Here is a 27,884-nt window from a genome sequence, read left to right on the forward strand (position 1 = left end):
CTCGTCTCCTTTACATCATCCTCCCCCTTGAACCGCCTGAAGTACCAACACCACCACCCATATAAGCGGTGGCAGCGGCAGTTAACATTACCGGGTGAAAGTTTTGAGAGAGTAAGTTTTAAAGGCGAGGATCTGAGCGAGTGGCCGCACTACTCCACCAGATGAACGAACGGACAGCTCTCCAGAATATTGACCTACGAGACACAAGCAATCCAGAGTTCAGTATACTGTACATGTCAAGGCAGTCAGCCAATCTGCTCGCTCAGTACAGTACCTCCTGTTGTTGTGGACGATAGCGAAGATATACAGACCAGGTGTAACACTAGATAATTATTATAACACAAGAGTTAAAAGGTCACCAGGAAAAAATAAAAGTTATATATATATATATATATATATATATATATATATATATATATATATATATATATATATATATATATATATATATAGGTCAAAGGTTATAGTTCAGCCACTGTTAAATGTCAGTGAGTGGCCCTAGATTCCTAAAGGGTAAGTGGGCCTAGTGGTTGAGCGGGCCTAGCGGGTGAGTGAGCCTAGCGGGTGAGTGAGCCTAGCGGGTGAGTGGGCCTATATTCCTCAAGAGTGAGTGGCCCTAGAGGGTGAGTGGGTCTAGAACAGGGGTTCTTAACCTGGGGTCCATGGATGAGCTTCAGGGGGTCCGTGAAGGTCAGATAAAAATTTTACATTTATATTCACTATACTTTGTGTATGTCATACACTGTATGAGACAATGTATTTTCAATAAAATAAAGTATATTCATTGCATGCAAAGTTGTGTTTATGTGCTTATGTGCATTTTTCTAGGGAGGCGGTCCACAGCTTTCACCAGATTCTCAAAGGGGTCCGTGACTCAAAAAAGGTTAAGAACCACTGGTCTAGAGGATGAGTAGGCCTAGCTGGTGAGAGGGCCGGAGTGCGCTGTCTCTAGCTCCTGTCATCTTATACCTGAAGAAGGAGAAGAAAAGTTTTAGAAGCCAACGCTACCTTCACCAACACCCTGACTCAGTAATGTACCCGCTGGAGGAGACGACCACCTCTCGCCTCAGTCCTCCTTTGTTTACAGGTACTGATACAAGAACTAGAAAGGATACAGTAACTATCACAAGAACAACAATAATAATAATAATAATGATAATAATAATAATCACTGTCATCAACGATCAAAACAACAGGACTTCGACTCATAAAACAACAGAACACCGACTCACATATAAAGCGAGTTGAACAAAAGCCAAATTGATTTTTTATTGAGCTGTGAAGAGGAAGGAGACAGTCTGAAGTGTAAATTACCTGAGAGAGAGAGAGAGAGAGAGAGAGAGAGAGAGAGAGAGAGAGAGAGAGAGAGAGAGAGAGAGAGCTCTGTTGAAACAGCATAGGAGGAGGAAGTGATCAAGGGCATACAAATGAGAAGAAAAATGTAGAAAAACGTAAAACAGACTAATGCTTATATTGTGGACACTGAAAGAGGGTAAATAATCCTAAATAAATTGATAAATACACGAAATAAAAAAATAAGGAAGTGGAAAGAGAACGCAAGGAAAGTGTAATAAAAAAACGAGAGGAAAATAAAGATTCCAGAATAGATAGGAAGACAGGGGTGAAGTTTTTAAGAGATACGATATAAAAACTGACCCACTGAGACTAATCGTCCTCACTAGATGGAAATGATTGTCAGGTGGAATAATTTGTTGTGTTTACAGTCTCAGTGAACTTTATGATAAACAAATTACTTAAGTGAGATATCCAACGCCATATATGACCATCCTTACCTCTCGTGGGTCTTCGTGTTGAGCGCTGACACACACATGCAGCCAGCCAGTGGGTAGACGGGGCGAGCTGTAGTGGTTTTATTTGTTTCCTGCATAAAGTATTGAAGGAAAATAAACGTTAATGAAAAGGAAACAGCAAAATACGGAAAATATATCGAGTTCAAACACTGGTTGACTTTACTGATCAAGACGAGTACTACCACTTGGTGATGATGCATTTTTAACCTTTTCCTTTTCATTATCAGATTTTTATTCCCGGTTAAACACTTTCTTTACACAACAATTAGTCCCTAGTTTTAGCTTGAGGTCTGAGTTAATGTACTCATAGTTACATCTATAAAATAATATAATAAAAAAGGTAAAAGAATCTAAGAGAGAGAAATGGCGGAGATAACAGTAATTAAAGATAAGGAGGGACTATTTTCGTGCCAAGGCGAGGACGAGCAAAAGATAAGAGTCTCCCTTTGAAAATCTATTATGTTGAAAGAAAACGTACCTGCAGAGGCGACGAAAACGTTGGATGATATCAAACTGGAAATGGAGGAAAGAGTGACCAAAATTTTCCATTGCTATGTTTTGCAGCACGGACAGGCAGGCAGGACGAGGGTAGACAAAAATGCAAATTCACTGGTCAGTTAAAGAATATGAGTTAATAACAGGTAATATAAATAAATAAAATCAATATAGGTGTAGAGTAAAGATCAGGCACCCCAGCTTATTTCACCTGATAATTAAACACCCAAACCCAATCTACTGTTAGGTTACAATCGGTCAAAAACACAGACAAAGACAGTCATAAAAATAGTCACAAAAATACACAAGTACAGTGACAAAACATACACACACAGCCACAAACAGGAACGAATACAGTTGTAAACATACACAAACATTCAGACACCTCAACACATTCACAAACATTTAAGTCACACACACACAGTGATAGACAGACAGGGTCCTGCCGTACATCATCCCCAACATCCCGGAAGTGCGTCGAGCAGCGGTACAAGCAGGAACCCGCCACCACCACCACCAGCATCCTCCTCTCCCCGGCACTTCCCTCCTTCACCCTCTACCCAGTCAACCATCTCCTGGCGGTGTTTCCCCTTCTCTCTCTCCTGATATATAAGGTATAAACGATAATGTGAATAACAGAGGATGATGATGAGAGCTGTCATCCCGATGTTATCCTGATCATGCGCAGACGAGACCAAATCCGGATGAGGAGATGCCAGGGGTGGACTACACACGTCCTTTTTTCCTAACTCAATGGGTGATTGTCCTTGCGTTTACGGGAGTCACATTTTAATAATTTATGAAATTATGAATATAGATAAACTCTTGTTTCAGATGCACGATTATACACGTAAGTGAGAGACACCCGGGCTTTAAAAATGATAGTTTGGATGTCCGTGAGAATCTAGCAACGCCGTAAGAGGTGACGGGTCGATACTGGGCACCAAGGAGGAACAACACAGCAGTCAAGAGAGAGATCAACTGTTTTCCTCGTTGTATTGCCCATCCATCCTCAGATACTATATTGTCTTTTACGGTTGGGAAATACATAACATGAGGTCAGTCCTTCACAAGACAACAAGAGCTTAAACACAAGACCAAGCTTAAGAATGACAGATGGAGAATAACGGGAACATGATGTAACTCTATACACTGCTTCGCTCCCGCTAATCTTGAGGTCAATTGACACGTATATAGGTAACCAGACAACACAAAGCTTTCGCCTGACGTCAACAATTACTATACATCTCGTCCTAATCTATGGTACTATTTTGGTCTGCTTTCTCCTCACAGTTTGGGTTCACGTGTACAGATCGGGTAACGTAAGTCGCTGTGTGGTGTGGAGTACCTCAACTTAATCACGCATGTCGATGATGCCGCCACTTCCTCCCCTGGGACCTTTATCACCTCCTCCTCCCCTGGGACCTTTATCACCTCCTCCTCCTCCCCTGGGACCTTTACCTCCTCCTCCTCCTCCCCCGGGACCTTTATCACCTCCTCCTCCCCTGGGACCTTTATCACCTCCTCCCCTGGGACCATCTCCTCTTCCCCTGGGACAATTATCGCCTCCTCCTCCCCTGGGACCTTTATCACTCCTCCTCCCCTGGGACCTTTATCACCTCCTCCTCCCCTGGGACCTTTTATCACCTCCTCCTCCCCTGGGACCTTTATCACCTCCTCCTCCCCTGGGACCTTTATCACCTCCTCCCCTGGGACCTTTATCATCTCACCTCCTCCCCTGGGACCTTTACCTCCTCCTCCTCCTCCTCCCCCGGGACCTTTATCACCTCCTTCCCCCCCTGGGACCTTTATCATCTCCTCCTCCTCCTCCGGACCTTTATCACCTCCTTTCTCCCCTGGGACCTTTATCATCTCCTCTTCCCCTGGGACAATTATCACCTCCTCCCCTGGGACCTTTATCACCTCCTCCTCCCTGGGACCTTTATCACCTCCTCCTCCCTGGGACCTTTATCACCTCCTCCTCCCCGGGACCTTTATCACCTCCTCCTCCCCCGGGACCTTTATCACCTCCTCCTCCCCTGGGACCTTTATCACCTCCTTCTCCCCTGGGACCTTTATCACCTCCTTCTCCCCTGGGACCTTTATCATCTCCCCTAGGAACTTTCTCACCTCCTCCTCCCTGGGACCTTTCTCACCTCCTCCTCCTCCTTTGGAGCATCTCTCATAATTATAATAATAATAATAATAATAATAATAATAATAATAATAATAATAATAATAATAATAATAGCAAAAATAATATATGTAAAAAACAAGACAAAAATTTTTTTTTTATAACTTCAATGCTCAGATCTTTCATAAAATAGATTATTTCATTGTGTAAATTTGCAATCTGACAAATACTTTGCTGTAACTAAAATTACTTGGGATAGCAACATGCCCACAATTTCCCACAAGAATCTGCCACAATATAGATTCATTCCAAAACTTAAACCATTGAATTTAATCACAGACTTATTATGGGCAGACATATGAACTGATGGACACCAGAGAGATGGTTTCCTCATAACAAGTCAACCAGTAACAGGTTCTGGTAGCTCTCCCACAACTCCCTTGGGTGCCTTACATGTTTCACGTCAATTTCCGTCCTTTCAACAAAAACAATCAAAAGTATGATGAAAATTGAACATAAAAGACTTTCAGCTAGTGACTTTTGACAAAAAGTAAAACAAATTTATTCTCCTTTATTTTATTACCAGATATTCTCAACAAAAGCTAACATAATATTTTTTATCTATACAATCAGTTCATTTATATATATATACACTTCATCTATGTACACACAATCATCCACCTCTTTAGTTAATTTACAACATGTGCCTACCCAGGTGAGTGGAAGCTCATATATCTACAGCTAAGTGACACTCCAGCAGGAATGACATAGGATGAAATGGCTAAAATCATGTTGTGGAATAGATGAAAATATTTTGTCTTCACTTCAGCACCATTCATTCAATTAACATCTTTGTCATCAGCCACGAAGTAATACACAAAGAAAGTATGATATACTGTATAATATAACTAATTAACTTATGTAGACTAACACATATTAAACCCTTACGTTCAAGATTCTCCTTTTCCAAATACTGTACGTATAATGATATACCGTACCGTACATATAAAGATTACATTATCATCAATTTCTACACAATCAATCATGAATTATATGACCCAGTAATTATTATTTCGTGTAAAATAAGTATTAATAAATAATTCTTGGAAATTCTATTTTAGATAAGAAATAAGAATTGTTGCCCATCTTACAGTAAGAGCAGTGCATCATACGTGCTGGACCTGCAACAACTAGCTATGTGCTCTATAATACCAGGATTTGTAAAATGCATGATGATTTTTACCTTATTTCCTAGTTTAATCTTCTTCACAAGTGGCTCAAGTAGAAATGCATGTGCATACCCACAAAGTCAATATTGTTTTATGGTTAACTGTATTCCTAAGAGTTATCACAATTTTTTCTGTATTTATAAGTTTTACATTATGCTATAAAGCTACTTTTTGGCAGACTTAAGACTGAAATACAGTTCACATTCTTAATACTGGACATAAGGTCATGCATCTGAGCCCCAGAATTACAAATTAACTTTGTTACTTGTCTTCTATACTAACTGTAGGTCCCATTATTGTGTCCACTTCTCAGTATGTGGTGTATGCTTTCCCAGCACATTAACCTTTGACTCCTTATGTTCTTTTGGAAACAATAGCAATTAAGACCTATGAAATGGATCTTAACACAGCTTCAAATGCATAGACAGTAACTAAATGTCTTTTGTAAATGTTTACTTAACACCTAACTTAAGTGAAAACTTTAGTAACTTATAAATTTAAAGCAGTACACAAAAGAGCAGTATTAACTTGCTATTCAATTACAATAACTACAAGTAAGCCAAAGTTGAATGAAATACCACATTACCCAATATAGTAACATGGTCATTTACAATAAATTTTTTCTATTTCATGAGAATGTAAAACAAGGCTAAATTACACAGCATGTGACAGTGATATTTGGCAGAGATATGTTGCTTGATCACTGGGAAGTACACCATGAGTGAAAAAGTATTGACATACATGTACAATGACAGTTGATATGAGAGATGGAGAAACTCACTATGTTGGCAAGATTACTCAAGGAAACATATGCTATGAGGTGGTCCATGAGAGTCAGTAGATGATGTAAAGTTTGTATGATATGAGATCAAAGCAAGGTAGTCAAAGATGTATAATAAAGGAAAAGAAACGTAAGAATTTGGGGTAGATTGATCAAGCATCCGAGTGAAAAATATAATGTGCAGAAATTTGGAGGAAACATACAGTATACTGATAAGCTAGCATACTAATGTACTGGATTTCCTGATAAAGAGATTACATAAGTATATAACTTTTTGTACATCAGTGTGTGTGTTTATGGATAATTAATAAAATATGTAATGCATAATGATTCTTTTTAGTTTACAACTACAGGCTACAGGTACCTAGAAACATTGAAATTCAGTTTAACATAAAAATATAGAGAATGACTGGCAACAAATGATGGGAGAGTCTGTTTTACCCTTAATTCCAGCCATCTGGTGCCAGCAGCCAGATATATATAGACTATCCCTAAGTGAGTAATGTAGCAGAAAGTGGCTGGGAAGAGAAAATCCTTTATGCTTTCACACATATATGTAGGTTTCAATTTAATGTGAGGTCGAGTCAAGAGGCAAAGTGGGTGACCTGATCTGAATAAAACCTGTATGTCATGGGCTAGAAATCCAAATTTTTGACTGAATTATGGCACCTTGGAACATAAGAGAGACAAGAACTGGAGGAGAACTTTTAACCTGAGATTCTGTAAAGGTTCAACAGTAACAGTGGCACAATCACAGCTCTGCTTATGGTGGCAATAAAGTTACAGGGCTGCCTAAATCTTCCAAATCACCTTTCCTTTCTTTTCTGACCAAATTTAAGAAAACAACACCCAGATAACTTAATAATACCAGAAAACACCAGAATATTTTTACCACAACTTTTATCATATAATTTAAACTCTAACTTTCACTTTGTCTATTAAAATACCTGTAATATATTTTTGTGATTAACTATACACATAAATACCCTATACTGTATATACACTATGGTATTTTACTTTACTCTCTCAAAATAAATATTATTTCTTATCGAGCAGTGAAGTAGTGATCTCAGTGATAAGAGTGTATCAAAATAAAATGTCTATCAATATTTTCAAGATGCTGTTTGTTAAAGATATCAAAGGAGAAAATCTGTTAAGAGAGGATGATGTAAGTAAAGTGACATGATACTGCAAACAATGAATAAATAATCATGATGAATGATGCTACTGGAGATAGTTGATCAAGTGACTAACTCACCAATGTGGCTGATGTAAAGCGTCCGCATGAAATATTGATCCCATTATGTAATTAGAGGTATTTTTATACTAAAATTAAAGCCCATTTACAGCCCGCAAAATTGAACTGGGTGTGAAATATTTAATTTGCCAACTTAGTGGTGCCTCAGGCCTCTATGCCTGAGATTTCCTCACGGCCAGTTGTTTACCTGCATCCTGAGGCCGTTGTATTGGCTTCTATCACATTCTGATTACAGAAAAAATCACAAACTGCAATACTAGTGGAATTTTTTTCGATTAGAACAACCACCATGGATCCCAAGAACAGGCTTACATCATTGCCCTGCTGGATGAAAAAGTCCCTCTGAGAGAAACCCAGGATGAGGCACAGTAAAAGTTAGGACTGAGATATGCGGAATACAATTTCCCTGCCAATTCTGTTCCACCTCGTAAATCATTTACTAGGAGACCCAGAAAGGCCTCCAAGGTCACTCACATGCTCAAGAGATGAGAAATGATGTAGAGTCTGACAATGTCTTCTGTCGAAATGAAGAAAGCCAACCACAACCTCCTTCGGGATGTCAGAGCAAACTGTTCAACACTAACTGCAAAAAGTGCTGTCGTGCATCCAAAAAAACTAATCCTCACAAAATGTTTGAGTGCTGCAGTGGCCTGGGAACTCACTGGACCTAAACCTGATAGAGAATGTATGGAATCAGATGAAAAACATCACCAGCACCTCACCTGCAGAGGAGTTCAAGCAGATCTGCACAATGGAAAGGGGTTATGATTATTTCCTAACACTTGCTGTTAAAATCAAAGGGAAGCATGAACAAAAAATATTAAATAATATAAATTCAATGTTTGCAAGTATTTTATTTAAACTTAACTTATGTTTTTGTTAAATGTCATGGATACAGGTTACAATGATGATGATGAAGACATTGTACTCTATGGAAAATGTGTACTGGTACATGAAGGCAAATGGATTTAAGGGTTGCATAGGTGAGGGGCAGGTTAAGTGAGTGACTGTGAGTGATCTTCAGCAGGTGCAAGTGATCTTTAGCAGGTGCAAGTGATCTTTTAGCAGGTGCAAGTGACTTTTTAGCAGGTGCAAGTGATCTTTAGTGGTGTGCAAGTGATTCTTAGCAGCTGTGAGTGATCTTCAGCAGGTGTGAGTGATCTTTAGCAGGTGCAGGATCTTCAGCTGTGAGTGATCTTCAGCAGCTGTGAGTGATCTTCAGCAGGTGTGAGTGATCTTTAGCAGGTGCAAGTGATCTTCAGCAGCTGTGAGTGATCTTTAGCAGCTGTGAGTGATCTTCAGCAGCTGTGAGTGATCTTCAGCAGGTGTGAGTGATCTTTAGCAGGTGCAAGTGATCTTTAGCAGATGTGGAGTGATCTTTAGCAGATGTGGAGTGATCTTTAGCAGCTGTGCGATCTTCAGCAGGTGTGAGTGATCTTTAGCAGCTGTGAGTGATCTTCAGCAGGTGTGAAAGCGCATCTCAGCAGGTGCAAGTGATCTTTAGCAAGTGTGGAGTGATCTTTCAGCAGGTGAAGTATCCCTCAGCAGATGTGGGAGTGATCTTCAGCAGGTGTGTGTAAGTGATTCTCTGCGAGGTGTGGAATGATCTTCAGCAGATGGAGTGATCTTCAGCAGGTGTGAGTGATGCCAGAAGGTGGAGTGATCTTCAGTGGATGTGGAGTGATCTTCAACAGGTGTGATTGGATCTTCAGCAGGTGTGAGTGATCTTCAGAAGGTGGAGGATCTTCAGTAGGTGTGAGTGATCTTCAGCAGGTGTGAGTGATCTTTAGCAGATGTGGAGTGATCTTCAGGAGGTGTGGAGTGATCTTCAGGAGGTGTGGAATGATCTTCAGCAGATGTGGAGTGATCTTCAGCAGGTGTGAGTGATCTTCAGAAGGTGTGGAGTGATCTTCAGTGGATGTGGAGTGATTTTCAGCAGGTGTGAGTGATCTTCAGCAGGTGTGGAGTGATCTTCAACAGTTGTATAGCAGGTATACATGACATTTTCTCACATGTGCTGTAACCTTGATGCTAGCCATTCTTATACAGTAACCGTCATGTGTGTATGTGTGTGTGTGTTTGCATGTGTGTGTGTTTGCGTGTGTGTGTGTTTGCGTGTGTGTGTGTGTGTGTTTGCGTGTGTGTGCGTTTGCACGTGTGTGTTTGCGTGTGTGTGCAGTAAACTCCCAGGTCATCACAGAGAGATAATTATAAGCCTAGACAAACTGATATAATTTTACATCACAGCCATGCAAAGGAATATGGAATATTCTCTCATACCAATTGCAGTTCATATTATAAATTCTAAAATTTCATAAATCAGCCTAAAATGAATGTGTTTCCTTAATAACAGTTATACAGTATAGAAACAAAAAGTTATATAAATAATAAGATAAATGAATACATTCTTGGTACATAATACAATATAATCCCAAAAGTTAAAATTTTTCCCTACAATTTTCTAAAAGCTTAACAATGCATTAAAAATATATATTTGAAGGCAAGCATCTGATGATTAATATACAGTGTAATTTATATATACTGTACGTAAAATTTAGCGTGTATGAGATCTCTTAAAATTATATTCATTACATCTGAAATCATCAAATTATATATAAAAAAATTGCAGATAACTATACATATTGTTCTCTGCTGTAGCATAACATAAAACCTTGTAAACAATACATGAATGTATGAATGCAATAAAACATAACAGCAACAGATTCACGATGAACGTAAATGTGATACATAAAGTTAATTTCCACAACCAACAGCCAACTTCCGAAACATATTCCTGTGGCACGATAAAACAGTCCAAACGGTCCTGCAACTTGTTTACCAAAGTAATAGTACTCTGAGTTTGCATTACCGAACAGAAAAAATTTAACCCTTTTCTTTCATTTTTTTAACAAAACAGGGTTCTCCGGGGAAATGAACTAATACGACGATTTACGATATATAACTCATAAATACAGATCACTAGACGACTGTACTAATCTTTGATGCAGTCTAATAACTCTTGAAATGGTGACCCTGGAGTTGCCACAGCCTGAAACACTGCTTCAAACTTTGCTTTCTGATCCTCTGTTGCTAAACTTTGGCGAAAATGAGAAGCAGAGAGACAGAATATCTGAATGTCACGCGAATCCAGTTTACCCATACGTGCCTGAACAGATGGAAAAGCTGCTCTAAGCCATCTATTACTTGAGGCAGCAATGAAGAAACAAGTGAGACACCAAACTGCAAGGGAGGTGGGGCTACGCTGTGTGAAGTTGCTAAGTGACAGAAGAACCCATTCCTGTACTAAACCTTCCCCACTCTCACTGATAGCCCCCTCAAACACCTGGAAGAGAGTCGATGCTAGTAAATGAGGGTGTGGCTGATGGCTGGAAATATACTCTGTGATAACTTTATTCAGGATCTGACTAGCAGGAAGGACATCTAATAGACAAGGTCCAAGCAGACCAGCAATGACACCAGCTTCATGGGGGTAACCAACCCTAATTCTGTCAAAAAAGATTGATAGCTTCTCCATCACAAGTAAGAGCGTTTCTGGATCAGATGCCGTGTCATCTTGTGCAAGAGCTGTATTTCTCACATTGGCATAGAGTGCAGTGATGAACAGTGGCAAGGCAGCAAGAGAAGTGGAAGGTGAACCATTAAGAACTAAATCCATTACTAGTTTGAATATGACTTCTACCGTGTTGCTGGAGAGCTGCTGCACTAACACCAGCCTCTCTACTCCTTTCAGAACTTGATGCAGGAGACGTGGAGTAGTGGAAGAAGTGGCTGCTGTTGATAGTGCCATGTGGAGTGCAGTGGAGGGTAAAGTGGGGTCTGGCAGGGTCTCATAATGCTCTACCAAATACACCCACACCTCCCATACAGCCACCTCATGACTCTCACACTCTCGACTCTTTCTGTAAAGGTAAAATTATCTCAAATCTCAATGGTATAAACAACTTCCCATCCCTAAATAACAGAAAGCATATACTTATAAATTTATCTGATGCCTCACTTACCCATCATTGTACTTAAGAATATAATTAGCAGCAAGTATGATGAGGGGTGGGCTCTCCTCTGGGGGGCCTTGAAGAAGGTACAGTAGGCCCTGGACGGCACAGGTACGCACAGACACCTGTCCACTCTTTAGTCCACTCTCCACTATATGTATCACACCTTCACTTAGTGACGAGCTCACCTCCTAAAAATTACAAAAGATGACCCATTGGTATATGAATAATGCTTACAAAATATTGTATAAACACATAATGATATTATATATAAAGAAAGGACTACAAAATACTTATAAAAAGTTTTTTAAATTTAAATTTGTTGTACTTTTGTGGCTGCTGCAGAAGGACACCAGATTAATTGCCTTTACCTTTCAGCATGACACTGGCATGATACTGGCCTACTCTGAGGGCATGATCTTGTCCATTCATACTCCAGCTACATTGACCAAGAATTAAATGCCGGCAATCTGAGATTAAATATATTTGGGGGATGGAAATGTTGCTGAACTCCATAACAAAACACATATGTTACAGTGGTCTGAGTATGAGTGACAGCAAATAGTGGAAGATTTAATTTCCTCTTGCTTCCTGACTCCCTGCATGTCATGCAAGTTTGGTTTTATCAGTAGGTGTGTATGTATGTAATCATATCATTGATAATCACTTGGAAAGATATCAAAACCAGCACTACATCCCCCTCCCTCTGCAGAACTCATTGATAAAGCCAATAAGCAATATTTTCAACTACTGAAGCTGAAAGTGCTTTTGCTCAATCACTGGTTTTCAGCCAGTGGCACTTCTTGTTACAAATTCTCTCTGAATCCCTTGTAATTTTCAAGTGGTTTTGAAAATTGGGTGCATACAATCATCCTTAAAAGGCTACAGTACTGTAATTTATATATCCATCCATCAGTCACTTAAAACCCATACTTCTCACCTGCTTGGCCAATCTAAGAGTTGCCAGAGCTTTACAAGTGGCCAGAATGATGTACTGCTGGGTGATGTGGTCTTCAATGGGGTGGAGTGTGTGTAGAGGTAACAGAGACTCAAGGACCCAGTGGTGGTGAGCACTTGAGCAGAACAAGTCACATAAACAACTCACTGATTTCACTACCTCAGCCACTACTGATGCACACAGGCCACTCTGGAGAAAAGATAATTATGTCAGGATTAAATTTTTACAAAGTTCCCTACACCAAGCTAAAACATGTAAATATTGCATTACAATTGATATGAATTGAGTACAAATATTACATGAAAAGTGTACAATTCAAGTTAATATATCTGCAGAACTATTGTAGCATAATTAGAATAGTTAGTTTCTCTTTATCAAATTATTTCTCCTCACACCATACAGTATCCTGCTACATAATATGTTTATCCAATATAATATCAAAATCAATACATCCATTGAAAATAAAATTATTTTTTAAATAAATTTTCAAGTACAATACGTAATATACCTACAAACAGTCTACAATATATGATTTACCTGGGGCCGCAGCCATGATGAGTACAGGTAGTGGAGGAAGTGAAGACATGACTGGACATCAAGACCACAACTTGCCAGCTGTCGTTCTCTTATTTCAAATTCATAACAACCTAAAAATTGAGAGGAGCATTTACATTAAAAGAACAAGATTACTAAACACCATCATCATCATCTTACAGCCATTTTCCACACTTGTATGGGTTAGCCTTAATTACCTGATGGCAGCTGTTGGGTAAAACTAATTCAAACAGACATAAATGTAATGGGATATACAGTACAGTACAGTGATGCTGCTATTTGCATGAACTGTAAAAGGATGGGAAAACAACACTCTTACCAGTGTGTAAGATTGTGTCTGGAGATTCTGGTGGTTCTGCATGACTGTTGAGAGCTGTAACTAAATACTCAACAGACACCTGACTAAGCTGATATAATGGAGTCTGACGAGGTCCTCCTTTGATCAAGTGTTGTACTTCTCGTAGTTTTTCATGAAGACGTGACATTATCTCCTGAAGTTTCCGACCGGACCTGAAAAAAATTCAATAGTGAATTAAGGTTGGGTGTGAGGTCATGCCTCTTTATATATATATATATAAAGGAAATACTTGTAAAGATGGTTCAGAAAATGATGGAATAACATTAAACAAGCAAGGAAAATGAATACTGAAAGGCACATGACACCAGTGGCATGGATGAACTTCTGTGACTCTTTGAAGAAGGAAGATGGTGTAAACAAAGGCACTAGACATGAGGAGAGAGATGAGGGATGGGAGAGTGAGGACCAAGGGTGGTACAGTGAGGACCAGCTTACAGTGAAGACTGTGCTGCTTGGGAAGTTTGCAATGAGAGTAGACTTGGTATACTTTACAAGAATGATAGTAAATGGAACCTACTGAATTTGATCATAGCATAACTAGCATATTTTAGGTACAGTTACCTCCAGGTGTGTTGTCACCCCTTACAGTCACACTACTCATGTGGCTAGGAACTGATTTATACACTTGTTTCCTAAGAACAGCCCTATCAATCAGTTCCCTAGCCGAACGAGTAGAGTGATGTTGCCACATTAGCAAGGGAGGCACAGTTGGGAGGACAACAGGATTAGTGAAATTGTGTGAAATGTGAAGAGACAGTGGTACAAGGAAGACAAACTTCCCAAGATGTCCATTGAATCAAGAGAGAACAAGTAAGGGCTGTAACAGATCCAGTGAAAGTAAAAGAAAATTATAAACAGAAAGTTTAGGTCAATTAAAAGAAGAAGTATTCAAATAAATCAACATACATATTTCTATCTTCAATTGACACCAACAACTATGCACTTACTTAGAAGTCAGATAGTGTGGAGGTTTATCTCTTGGGATACTTAGTAAATGGCCACTGTGGGAATTGCCAGGCATAGGCAGCAAGAGAGTCTGGACCAACAGCGCGGTGATTCCTCGAACAGCCAATGACAGGCTCTGTAAATGAATCAACCATTATGCCTTCCTTTAGGTGCCAATAATGGAAGCAGAGTTACTACACAGATCTGAAAATTACAATGTCCAATGTGTGGGTTGAGACGAGTATGATCGTCCCTCCGTAAATCACCTTAAATTTGTTCTGCAATGTTCGAGAATCATCTAGTTAATAATGTTGAAGTGCTTGGCATCTCTCCAGGCAGGAGGGAAAAGAATGTCTATGTTGCCACTGTTACAAAAAACAACCAAAAGAGTTGTGGAAAATCTGTTTTAATGTTAATTTTTATACAAAAAGTAAACTTCTTCTAATCCAGACTAATGGAGTGGAAGGCCTGTCCAGTTTTGCCAAAATTCTGGGTTGGGTGGGGGCTTGTATCGTCTATATTGCAAGGTAGAAAATATGAGAGGAAGGAGGATTTATGACTCAAGCTACCTAAGAACACCAGACCTACTGTACATTATTTGCAATGAGCAGTGCCAAATTTAAGGGTGTTCACAGTTTGTGGCCAAACAGGGCCTCTGCATTTTCTCAGCATCCAACTTCCAATATAGAAAAGAAAATGTAAAAGCTAGCTTCTGAAGTTATCATAATGTCACTAGTTAGTTAATGTTTCTATTCTTGTATGGAGTTGGCAACCTTTGGGGGGAGGAAGTGTACTGTATATAAGCTAGGATACACTGTTGATTACTCAGAGGTTTAAAGTAAAAATAAATTCTCCATGTGGGCGAGTTATTAAAATTAAGCAACATAACCTAACATAAACTACACAGGGCCCCCACAGGTCTAAAACTGGTGCTGACAATGAGTGAGGGGATACAGGAGGCATATACCGGTACCAGTAATTACCAGATTAATGAAAGGCAGTTCCTCTGTTGGAGTGTTCTCACTTGGGGTAGAATTTAGCACCGACAAGAGTGCCATCCAGGTCTCTTCAAACTGTTGTCGACCAATCCAACCAAACAACTCCGTTCTGGAAATAAAAAAAAACAATAAGGGGAAAAAAATATATATATATTATTTGAACACTACTCTTGAAACTTAATTAAACTGAGCATTTTATGAGTATAGGAAGTTGCCAATGTCAGCCTTAGAAAGAGAGAGAAACGTACACAATGAAGTGCTAAAGCAGATTCATTGCTGAAGTTTATATAGATAAAAACAAAATGTTAGGAAGAAAGGCTAGTCATGGAACAAGAGGCCCAAGAGACCTCCAGACTCATCTAGGATAACATACACTGATGTCAAACCAAATTTTGAGTGGGAACCATTCAAAAACAATTCTCACAATTCTAATAAGTTTCAGCAAAATTAAGTCGACAGTTTTGGACAAAAGGCATTCACAGGATTTTCTGTTTTTAGTATTGGTAATCATCTCTTAAGTTGTATGATAGCATTGGGTACAGTTTTGAAAGAGAACCATTGAAGGAACATGTCTGTAAAGCTTCAGCAAAAGTGAACAAGTATTTTTTGAGAGATAGATAAAAAAGAGAGAAAAAAAGTGACAAATTTATGGACATATGAAGGAGCGATTTATTGACAATCAACCACAGCAATGATGCACCTAAGAGCAGAAAGATGTAAGTGATATCAATATGAATTGCCAGACTTTTGGAGTATAATTCTGTGTGGACCACTTTTTAGTCAACTTGGGAAAGGGTATACAGTGCAGTACAGTTTACTGAAATTTGCTAACAATGGCATTAATTATACAATAATCAATAAAATGCTGACCTGAATACAAACTGTTTCAGAACATCTGTTTCCTGTAGCAGTTCTACCGGGATGGGTGGTAGAGTTGTACCATGCTCTCCAGAGAACTGAAAAGTCCAACCTAGTGTCCAGATGTCTGGGGGTATTCGCACAACACTGTTCACCACTGGCATACGCCCTAAGCCCATCACAATGCCTCTGTGAACACAGTACAGAAAAGAATTCTGAAATAACATATGGAGAGAATTTGTGAGTTTTATTGTTCAGTGAATCTAAATTTCTGTTAAAAAATTAAGAATTTCATTATTTAAAAATAAATATACTGTATATGTAAACAATTAGCACCTCTGGTTGTCCACACCCAGGTCCCAGACAGCTGTCTGAGACCTGGGTGTGGACAGACTACTCTAACCCATCAGGACCACAGTGGTGGGCTACAAGTGAGTAGTTAAGGTGGGGTAGACTTTGAGCCCATCGTGGTCCAGTCGATAAGCTGCCTGACCACCAGCCGTGGTGACCTGGGTTTGAACCCGGCAACCAAAGGTGTAAATTGATTAAATTGATTTACCTGTGTACATTACAGGTTATGATATAAAGAAGTACTGTACCTGTGTTATAAGAGTAGAACAAATTATTAGTTAAGATGAAAAATAATGTAATGCAAATCAAATTGAGTAATGTACAGTAATTCTATATTTGTAACACAATAATCTAACCTAATGGGCTGAGCAATACAAGTTGGAAGATCACGTTGGTTGCCAGCCTCCAGCCACGACACAAGTTGCATGAGTCTCCTACATGCAACCAAAAGGCTGCTCTCTCCTCCATTTAAACACTGAGTCAAGCTCGTAGGAAGACTGCAAAAGAATAAGGAAAAACTTAAAAAATATCCACTGGAGTAACTCATATTCTTTTACCCTTCCTGTAATGACAAAACCATGTTTTCCTATTTCATACAAGTAATCAGATTACTGTATTTATGTAATAATAATATGATTGTAGCTTAGTGGTAGAAAGTTTACCTTGAAACATAAAGACAAGTGTTCAGTTCTGGGGTGGACTGAAGGTCTTGTGAACTAACTCTTGTACATTTTGCAGTAAAGACAGTACTGTATTGTACATTAGTTGATGTGTTTGCTGATGGTAGTTTGTCTAGGTGCTCTATGTTAAGAATCAGGGAATCAGCAACTACCCTGCAATGGCTTACAAGAAGGAGGAAAAACACTATTCTTTCAGTTTATCTCAAGAGTACTGGTGTTATTTCTCTCAATATAATTCCTTATTAACTTTCTAAACGAGTAATGTATCCACTCAGCTGAACACCATGTTGACCATACCTTGGGAGTGCCCGTGGCTTGATGAGATGAGAGGCAGCTGTGTGTAGGGCAGCCACCATAGAGCACACATATGATGTCCTATCAGGCAGACCCAATAAGCCAGCCAATGTGCCACAACGTAATACAGCATCTACACAGTTTAGGCACAGGCTGGCTACTTCAACACTCACACCGCCAAGCCACACCTGCCAGTGCAGGTACTGGAAAAAAAGTAGCACGTGTTTTAAGATCAAGTTATAATGAAACAAAACTGATCTTACAAGTACAGTATTTGTTTCTTTACATTACTCTACAATTAAATTACAACAAAAGCAGTAAGAACAGTAGTAAATACCTTCAACACAAAAGTGAACACCTACAGTCCAGTACTTAATAATGCCTCAGAGTACATTTATAACTGGTTACATCACAAGCCTAAAAACTTATGCAACAAATTTCATACTTTTACAATCCACGGTTATTTCTATTAATGTTTTCATTCATAAAACTGAAAATTATATGTGGTGTTTTAGGGAACTGAAGATAATGATAAAATGAAGACTAAGTCAAATATGAGAGACACTGCATTTCAAGGTAATTAACATGAAACTCTTCCTAACTTTATATCATATGTACAGTATTCCACTTGACTCACCTCCATAGCCAAAAGGGCAAACCTCAGTAAGTGCTCTGAGTTATCTGGTAGGACTTGGGCTCCCCAGGGAAGACGGGTCATGGAAGTGAGGTACTCTACCACGGCAGGGGCCAGGGTATCCACTACACTGCCGATGCCGTCGTCCCCAGAGAGCAACTTACACACTCGCTCGCTGTACTTATTTCCCCCGCCTGTAAATAATTTTATATTGAAAAAAAATCATAAAATTCCATTACAGAACAGGTATATCTATTAATCAAAGTCTGGTAACTAACAACAAACCTTCCCCCTTTCCTAGAAGGCCACTACAGTACAGTACAGAACCAGTACTATCAGTTGGTAAAAGTGTTTTAGTCATGTCACTGATCACTCAATTCCTCAATTCTGGTGTTATATACAGTATATATCTACAACTTTAATATAATAAGAAGATATCTTTACTTTTCCATCATTCATTGTGCTGAAGAAATGTTTTACAATAAATAGATCTCATGTAAAAATTATGATAATTTCTTACAACTGTCAAAACAACAAAAGCTAAGTAGATCAGTTCAGATGCTACACCTACAAGCAACTGTAACTTTTAACCATAAAAGACAGTTTTTAGTCTAATGTACTATACCTGGGGTGAAGGTGTGATGTGGGCGTGGCAAAGATCCTGCCACCTGGGCGAGGTGCTGAAGTAAGATCACTTTGCTGGCAGTGTACAAAGGAGCTTCTCCAGTACCACTCCCACTACTACACTCCTCACTGTCAGCAGTCTCCACAGAGCTGCTACAGTCACCCCAGTCTCTGTTGGCCTGTCATTTTAAATTAAATTAATCATATCATCATTAATGGTATATAAAGTATCCTCTTATCAAAACTGTTGCAATACATGGGTAAAGTGTGCTACTAAACATAGAAAATTATAACCTGAGTTAAATTGTCCTCAAAAGTCTACACCTTAAGCCTCCATATGCAAGTGTTGGTGAATCTGTCAATGAGATATAAAATACTATACCTGTAGTGTTGTGGTGAGTCCAAGTCTGAGGGTGTGTGTCAGTAAGGCGGTGTTAAAGGTCTTCCCGGACATAATGTTGATTATTTCACTATACTCCAGTTGACTCAGCAGCTGGCCACACTCCAGTCCACCTCCTTCTCCCTGCATACATCTGGAAGAGAGAAATATTATGATCCTCCATTAAAATGAATATTATCAGGAATAAAATAATCTGATGAGGAAGCTCAATACATCCCATAACAAATACTGTATATCACTTTTCTTTATTTCATTTTTTCTTTAGTGTGTCTGTAAGAGCATCATTATGCTGTACTGAGTTCTCTCACAGGTGGGACTAATGATATCTTTTTATAAGTTTCCAATAAACATGATTGACCGATTATTATATATGAATGAAAATTATAACAGGTATAAGAGAGGAAGGTCATTCATGCACGCACACACTCATGCAAACACACACACATATGCAAATAAAAAAAGGGGGGGGGGGTGCAGGGCTGGTTGTAATATCACTTGTCTAAATCTGAGAGGAGTAAAACAGTAAAACTAGTCACCTGTTCCTAACAAGCTGGAGGTACCAGGTGAGATCCAGTCGAGTGGTGGCAGTAGGACTGTGGTGTGGCTGACTGGGTAGAGAGGTGTCACCACCCTGGGGAACAGTGATGCCATGAACTTGCCCCAAAAGTTGTTGTAGGAGCCCAAACATTTGTCCATACCTACAAACACCAAAATTATATAATTAAATTCAGCCCCAAAAAGCAATTACAGTTAAAAGATAATTATAAATTATGTAACCTGGGGGTAAATTTTCATACCTTTTCACTATTACAAAATCCCCAGAGCAAACAGAAGAAATGGAATAATGTAACTACAAAATAATTACTACAGGCAAGGAGTGACTTCATCAATTCATCAGATACAAATGTCTTTCCTCAGTAGGATTATTGTACTTGGGTATCCAGAGAATTTTTGAGGGTAGAGTCAAGTATTATATACCCAAGGCTATTCACTTACCGTTTCTCAAGATTATTCTCTTTCATGTAACTAACTATCTTGGTGAGGTCTTCTAGTGGGAGCTGAACGACAACTTGTCCAGGTGCCATTGCTAGTAGAAGCTGCAATCGGCGAGTGGCCAATGCACAAGCAGCACGAGTCACTACCATGTATGGCAGTGCTAACAACCGCTCTACCACAAAGGTTATCAGTGCACCAGATTGAGAGATGTGAACTCCTGTCACCAATGATATGATGTGTCCGCCATACTCTGCCTGAAAGTAAGTATAAACTTGGCTTAATCTTTTCACATCCTATAAACTACTGCCCCCCTAAAATGCCTATAGAAGTTAATCATAATAAGAACAACTTGATCATCTATAAAGTTTCATATTTTCCTTCTAAACTATTAATCTCCTTACTTTTTAAAAATATAATAATTCAGAAAAATTGGTTAACATAATGTTAAGACAAATTAGTAGCCATTTTACCTTTTGCACGTATTCACAGCGTGCGTGGATAGCTTGGATAAGGAGCGCCGACGCTGCTGGTGATGCATGGATGGACTGAATAAGTGAATGAATGGGTGGCTCCATGTGGAGGATAACCACATCACTTATGTGTTGTACAACAAGCCAAGTTAACCACTCTCCTTCCTGCATGTGCCGTACCTGTCACATCAAAAATTAATAACCGTAATATTCTGGAGGAGTTACAATTTATAAATGCCATAAACAGTATACAAATAACTGGTGACCTAATAAGAGGTGACGATTGCCCCAAACAATAATGCAATGCTAAATTACGGACGACACCGATCAAACTCCCGCAATTTGAAAAAGATAAAGTAATAAGGCAGATATGTTTTGTCAATAAACAAAATAAAGTAAAACTTACCACAAATTCAGAGAACACAAGTAGTCCACATCTCCTTAAAAATTCTAATGACAAGCAACTGGACGGTCCACTTGCTTCACTCACAATAGGACTACTGCAAAGAGCAACATATAAATTCTTTTAGTCTTTTAAATAAATAAAAATTCAGTAGACTAAGGGGAGAAGGTGGGAGGGGAGGTTAAAGTGTTTGGGGCCCAGGAATGCCGCCATTTTTCCCACAACAATCAACTTATGTTTGATTTGCATGAATCTGGTGTACACATGGTTTCCAAAAACATAACCCCCACATAAAAATAATGGCCACTTTAAATGAATGATACTGTATAGGAATATAATAGCCCCAGAGATACGACTCATGATAACGGCAAATTTTTAGGTTGCCTCGTCGTCTTATCGGTCTTTTCAATGTGCAATACGACACGCACCTGACGCTAGTGACAGACTTTCTCTGGCACGTTCTGAGGACTCGGGTCCACAGGTTCTGGGACGTGAGATCAAGACAGGTGAGCAGCTTGCACCAGAGCAGTGTAAGCGGGGCATACCAGCCAGAGACAAACAGCAGTGCTTCACTAATTTCTTCTGTTAATTCAATTTCTCTGCTACAAATATCCTTGAGAGAGGTGATCACTTCCCTCCACTGACCTAGTAACAATAAGAATACATGATGTTAGGCTCAGTCTGTGTTGTTTGGAACTCTGTTTAATTTAACCGAAATATATCATATAAAAGTGTTAAAATTACAGTTTATCTCTGAAAGTTCATGAGTTGAATGTTCATAAGTAGAGGTGCTCCTGTACTTTTACAACCTGCTTTGATCTTACAGGATGTAAGAGGCAGCAGGCAGTCCTGGAATTTGTTTCAGTGACTACAAAGGTCATATTCAATTCTGAATGAATGATAAATATACACTAACATAAACAACAATTACAGCAACTCTCAATAATAATAATAATAATAATAATAATAATAATAATAATAATAATAATAATAATAATAATACTAATAATAATAAGACACAGACCTGAGAGTGTTAGGTGCAGGAGGGTGAGCAGCAGGTGGTGTGAGAGGTGAACCAGCATGTCTGGGGAATGTTGCCCACCTCCACTTTCTGATGCCAGTCCACTGTTGAGCAGTGTGAGCCGCACACTCCTGATCTCACTAACACTAACACGAACAACTTCTAATAAGAATCTGTAAGGAAACCATTAACTAACACTCAAAATTATGGATTTTAAAATAAACAAAGAAAAAATTCAAGCACCTGTGGAAAGTCTTACTCTATACAAGAACAAACTAAGCCAAAAATAAAGGTATGAAAAACATATGAAGTGTTAAAGAAGAGACAAGTATAAAAGTTTACTGATACAGTATAGCAGATTTGTGGGTTTTATTATACAGTACAGTATTTCAGTGCAGACGCTTTACGTGCATGCAACAGATATAGAAATGTCATAGATATTGCACAAGCCATGGATTGATATAGAAACTGGGTACAAAGTAATGCAGGGGTAAAGATTAAGCCAGAAATGTCTATAAACCTGTTAACAGCAAACAGTACATGAACTGTGTATAAAGGAAGGAGTGAAGCTGAAAGGCACAAAAGGAGCTATTTCCTCCCTCTACTAATGGCATACTAAATATTTCTGGTCATAAATTATGAAACATTTCTAATATTTCATAGAGAAACAATGCATTACCTGGCCATGGCAACCTGGGGAAGAGTTTCTGGCTGGGTGACGTTAAGAGGATCTCGGAAACCTGCCGACGTATCGGGAACTTGATGCTGTAAGGAATCTGGCCCTAAGGAACCCCCCTGAAGCACAATCTCTGCTGCTAGGTCACCATGTACATAGTCCATACTTAGACCTAATTCTTCTAAGCGTGCCAAGACCAGCTCCGGGGTAGAGTGAGTAATGAGGGCACGAAGAAGCAGCAAAATACTGCCCACCCATCTCTCTACACCCAGTGTCGTCTCCTGCAGATGGCAATTAATGAAGTAAATATCTTGTTACTGATGTTGTTTATCGTTTTTTCCAACTTTTACAAGCTTTTCTACTGTGGCACAGGTGGAAGAAATCAAAACCAAACACACACTCTCCTTTCCTTTGCCTATTCTTCCCATCAATCAGCTACTTACAGCAGCTTAACTCAGGAAGAACACTTGAGATTTCTCAACATATAATCTCAATATTTTCACAAGCAGGATGACCCAACAGAAATGCTGATGCCTCATGTAAAGAGCACCACATCCATCAAAATTTCAATAAGTGTTAGATCATGATCTATGATAACTAATATGATTAATCTCATTGACAAGACTAAATACAGTAAACAAATATAAATTGTCCCCCTCCCTGCCCTTTCCAACTACAGCTTAAAGTAATGTGAAATCAAGAGTTGTACAGAATCTCCTTTATTTGCTGCGGTATCTTCTCTTCAACTGCTCTAGCACACAAGTTTTCCTATGGTGACGATTGACCTACGCTGCTTCCTACATCAATTAACACAAACAGTATAAATCTATCATGAAACATCTGATACATTTCTACAGCTCATAAATATGTTGTTTTGTCATATAATGGGTTATAAGAAAAGGGTAACAGGAGTTTTTTTCTTTTGTGTTTTTCAGCTATGGTACAGTATATCCAATCTGGCATTATTCATTATCTAGTTTATAATAGTTTTAAGGAAGGTTCAGTGGTCCTAATGACAAGAGCATCACAAATTATTGGACACCTACCTGAACATACACTTACAGGCAGACATTTATTAATATGAATAACTCTTCTTTTTTCAGTGTTTATTTCCAGCATATACTTTGAATATCTGGGTACAGTATTTACACAGACCTACACCTCTCTCACAATCACTGTCCTCATTTTACACTTTTAATCTATTTCTTCATCTATTCCTCACTCACTTTCTCCCCTTGGGCTTTACTTCAATAGAAAAAACTGAACAATCACCCAAATTCTCCTAATTGAGCCTTATCACTTTAATATCATTCTTTAGTCAATTCCCTTAACCATTTTGTTGGGTCATTGAATATCCTTTTTTTTTCCCTTGCTTCCATATTATCTATTATCCCACAAACTAGCTCATCCCAATACCCTGATGACAGTGACCATATCTGCACTGAACATATGTTTCAGCTAGAGATTTTGAAGACAGAGATACCAATCAAATAACATGATAAACTTGCATCATTCTGAATAATTGCAAAACTTCTTACAAATTGACACATTGCTTATTAATCATAACAAAGCATATTAATACACATATGTACATGAAGCACTTGTATTGCATTCCTCACCAGTTCACAAGGAGATGTGAAGAGAGCCTTCAGTACACAGTCCACAGGTCGGTACACACTGGCACAAACTCCATGCATCACTTCTTCTACTGCAGCGAGGGAATCCTGCCAAAATAAAAATGTAAATAAAATATGTTCTTTAAAAAGTAATAAACAAAAGAGCATACATTTTAACCCTTTGGAAACACTGTTCAACTGCAGTGAAATGTATCAATAACACTGATTAACATGGTGTTCAGCATTTCTCCATGTCTGTTACGACTCACCACTTCACTGTAGCGTTCCTCAACATTGCCTCTCCCACGTGGTAGACAAAAGACATAGTAAATGTTGTCATACAGTGACGAGCACAGCACCACACCCATAAACCATTACTCGCCACCACCCACGCTGTGATCCATTTATCTCTTTGTCTTCATTTTTACTTTGTTTTTACAGTTATTTAGATAATTTATGGATGTTATAATGAAAATATATTTTTTTAAATGTGTGCTATTTATCAGAAAGAATAAATGAAGATATATTATGATAATATACTTTGTACTGTTTATTATCCTATTCTTCCTCTCCTCCACCTCCCCTCAGAGCAAGGGACAGCCATTAATACTCAGAATGAAAGAGAAAAATCTTATCTTTGTAGGACTCTGAGCTAAATGTAATTTACTGAACCATATCTACGAAAGAATTTATGACTTGTGTTAAGATGGGCAACCTGTGTTACCTCAGAATCAAGATTGACTTGCAGCTTGGACAGGAGAGGAAGCAGCGTATCAATCACTTGCCGAGACAACTTTCTCCAGCGCTCTCGGTTAGCTTCCATTGTTGCACCTAACACCAGGGAGATAAGGCGAAGAACCTGCCAATATAAAAATAGGATTGATTTTAAAATGCATAGAAAAGAATTAAGCCATCATCAATTATCCATTAGCTATATTTACAAAGACTCCCATTATAAAACTGAGATACCTGTACTGTATGTACTTAAAAACAAGGGGAAGAAGAGTCTTCAAATGCCACAAAAAACATGCTTTTTAAGATAATTTTTGGTGTACAGTAACCAAGAAAATACAAACACTGACACTACCTGGTGATAGTGAGCAAGCCTGAGAAGCATGGAGCAGAGGACTTCTCGCTGAGTATCAAGCTCCCGCTGATCCGCCATGCTTGTTGTACTCCTTACCAGGAAAAGGTCCTCCACTAGTGGTTGTAAGGCTAATATACCTGTCAAGAAAAATAGTATTGTAATAGGGTACTTGTCTATACATGGATAATGTAATAATAATAATAATTAATGGTTTATTGAAAGAGCATAGCAGCCGAAAGGCTGAAAATATGCAGTTACATAATTGAGGAATGGGTCTCTTGATTTACAAATACCTTGTAATATACAAGCAACATAAGAGATACAAATATGATATATAATAACTAGGTGGTGAGAGACTCAAACTACAGGGCATTTCAACATAGTGACAGTGCAAAAAGTAAGATTGACTGAGAGTGAATACACTGGTTGATTACAAGTTATTGATAATTTTTACAATGGTTGGGACTGGGCTGTTCTTATAGCGATCAGTTCGTGCTCGTAAGGGCTGGATGCGGTTGTGGTGTCGAACAGCAATTCTCGGGCTAGGGATCTCAGGTGGTAGTAGGAGCCGGTGTCGAGGATGGTGCAGAAGCTTCTCACCAAATTTGCAGATGAGGTCGTGGTGATGGTCAGTGAGAGCCGAGAGGGTCAGTGTGTTGAGCGCTTCTTGATATGTGGAGTAGGAAGGGGAGAGAATAATCTTGCATGCCCTCTTTTGCACTTTTTCTGGGTGTTTACGTTGTGTGGCATTTAGGAAGGAAGACCAGGTAGGGGAGGCATAGGTGAGCTTGGGAAGTATGAATATTGAGTAAACAATGAGGAGCTCGGGTGCAGGAACTCCGAGGGACATGAGTCAGCGGAGGAGGTGGAGACGGAAACTGGAGAATTTGACAACTTCACTGATGTGTGGTTTCCAATTTAGTTTCTTGTCTATGGTGATGCCGAGGAGCTTAGTGGAATCTACAGCCTGGAGTGTGTTGGGGCCTAAAGCAATGGAAGGGGGTGGGACAACGCCGGAGGAGAGGTTGATGTGCATAACCATGGTCTTGGTATGGTTGATGGTGACGTGGTTGTTGGTGGCCCAATTTTGGAGATTGTTCAATAAATCCTGAAGGGTGGTATAGTCGGGAGCAGAATTGCTGACGCTGATTCCAATGGTGGAGTCGTCGACATATTTCCAGCGAGCAGGTGTTTCTCTTAGTACATGTGTGCGTGTGTGTGTGTGTGTTAGATGCAGAGTACCAAACCTTTAAAGAGATCTCAGGAAAATGCTCATGTACTATAATGGCAAATTATGAGAAACACAATAAAGGATGTGGTATATTTCAAAACACAAATGCAAGTTATAGCAAATTTTGAAATACCCCCAAAAAAGATATGGTAAGTTTGAAACAAAGATCTATATGAAATATTAAAGCTAAACTTGGTGTATTTTGAAATACAAATTCTGGATATGTTATATTATTAAATTAATATAAAAGGTACGGTATACATTGATGTAAACTACATGCTACTGTACTCTCTGAAATGCAAATAAATCTTCCTGTACACCTTGACATAAAAGTCACTGAGTATATTTCAGACCTACAGTAACAAATGATAGACACATTACCAGTGAGGGAGTAAAACTCACAATGTGACAGAGGAGGTTGACCGCTGGCCATGAGACCATCACAGAGCTGGATGATCTTGGGAACCCCAATTATGCTTTTGCTGTGGTGCCGTTCATATGATAGGAGCACAAGAAACCTAAACATGGAAGGAATCAGCTCCTCTGCCTGCCTGAAACAACCACCCAAGAATACTCTGTTAAGACAACTGTTATTACAACAATAAGTTTAGGCTGAAAGTGTTTTTATAATTACAGTAACATAAAAAGAATTACATTTGTAAAGTCATGAAATGGGTGCGGTAAATATATAGTATATTGATAAGGCGAGTGAAACGATGACAGAAACTTGAGGGCAACAAGAGATATCCTGCAATAACTTTAAAGGTAAGAGAACGGTTCACTGGTGATGACTAAGGATAATACAGAGAAGGAAGAGGCTGCACAAAAGAAAAATCTTATAAAGACAAATTGTGAAGACATATTTGGGAAAGTAAAAAAAATACTTAATGCATTTCTGGATATAGTGAGAGAATTATAAGATATAATTGCATGCAAATATTAATAAGCATTGACTCCTAATGGCACGTGTTGAAGCATTAGGAAGGAAAACAGTGATGTAAGTACAAA

The 27,884-nt window shown here is 38.9% G+C and overlaps 1 protein-coding gene across 1 annotated transcript in view; it reads right to left on the minus strand.

Moving 5' to 3' along the window:
- Positions 1-9,643: 9,643 nt before the first annotated feature.
- The window catches only part of LOC121854395 (huntingtin-like), a 32,735-nt gene continuing 14,494 nt past the window's right edge, over positions 9,644-27,884 (minus strand). The window contains exons 26-49 of the mRNA XM_042349056.1: positions 27,279-27,427; positions 25,646-25,782; positions 25,283-25,417; positions 24,562-24,666; positions 22,946-23,223; positions 22,270-22,439; positions 21,674-21,890; positions 21,249-21,342; positions 20,843-21,022; positions 20,373-20,626; positions 19,913-20,074; positions 19,359-19,509; positions 18,978-19,155; positions 18,356-18,546; positions 17,722-17,921; positions 17,101-17,241; positions 16,406-16,582; positions 15,521-15,644; positions 14,540-14,673; positions 13,554-13,744; positions 13,217-13,326; positions 12,662-12,868; positions 11,731-11,912; positions 9,644-11,628 (exon numbers count right to left, since the gene is read on the minus strand). Coding sequence (XP_042204990.1) covers positions 10,701-11,628; positions 11,731-11,912; positions 12,662-12,868; positions 13,217-13,326; positions 13,554-13,744; positions 14,540-14,673; positions 15,521-15,644; positions 16,406-16,582; positions 17,101-17,241; positions 17,722-17,921; positions 18,356-18,546; positions 18,978-19,155; positions 19,359-19,509; positions 19,913-20,074; positions 20,373-20,626; positions 20,843-21,022; positions 21,249-21,342; positions 21,674-21,890; positions 22,270-22,439; positions 22,946-23,223; positions 24,562-24,666; positions 25,283-25,417; positions 25,646-25,782; positions 27,279-27,427 — 4,795 coding nt within the window. The 3' untranslated portion in view covers positions 9,644-10,700. The remainder of the gene's footprint in view (positions 11,629-11,730; positions 11,913-12,661; positions 12,869-13,216; positions 13,327-13,553; positions 13,745-14,539; positions 14,674-15,520; positions 15,645-16,405; positions 16,583-17,100; positions 17,242-17,721; positions 17,922-18,355; positions 18,547-18,977; positions 19,156-19,358; positions 19,510-19,912; positions 20,075-20,372; positions 20,627-20,842; positions 21,023-21,248; positions 21,343-21,673; positions 21,891-22,269; positions 22,440-22,945; positions 23,224-24,561; positions 24,667-25,282; positions 25,418-25,645; positions 25,783-27,278; positions 27,428-27,884) is intronic.

This window comes from Homarus americanus, unplaced genomic scaffold, assembly GCF_018991925.1.
Source record: "Homarus americanus isolate GMGI-L3 unplaced genomic scaffold, GMGI_Hamer_2.0 scaffold54443, whole genome shotgun sequence".
NCBI lineage: Eukaryota > Metazoa > Arthropoda > Malacostraca > Decapoda > Nephropidae > Homarus > Homarus americanus.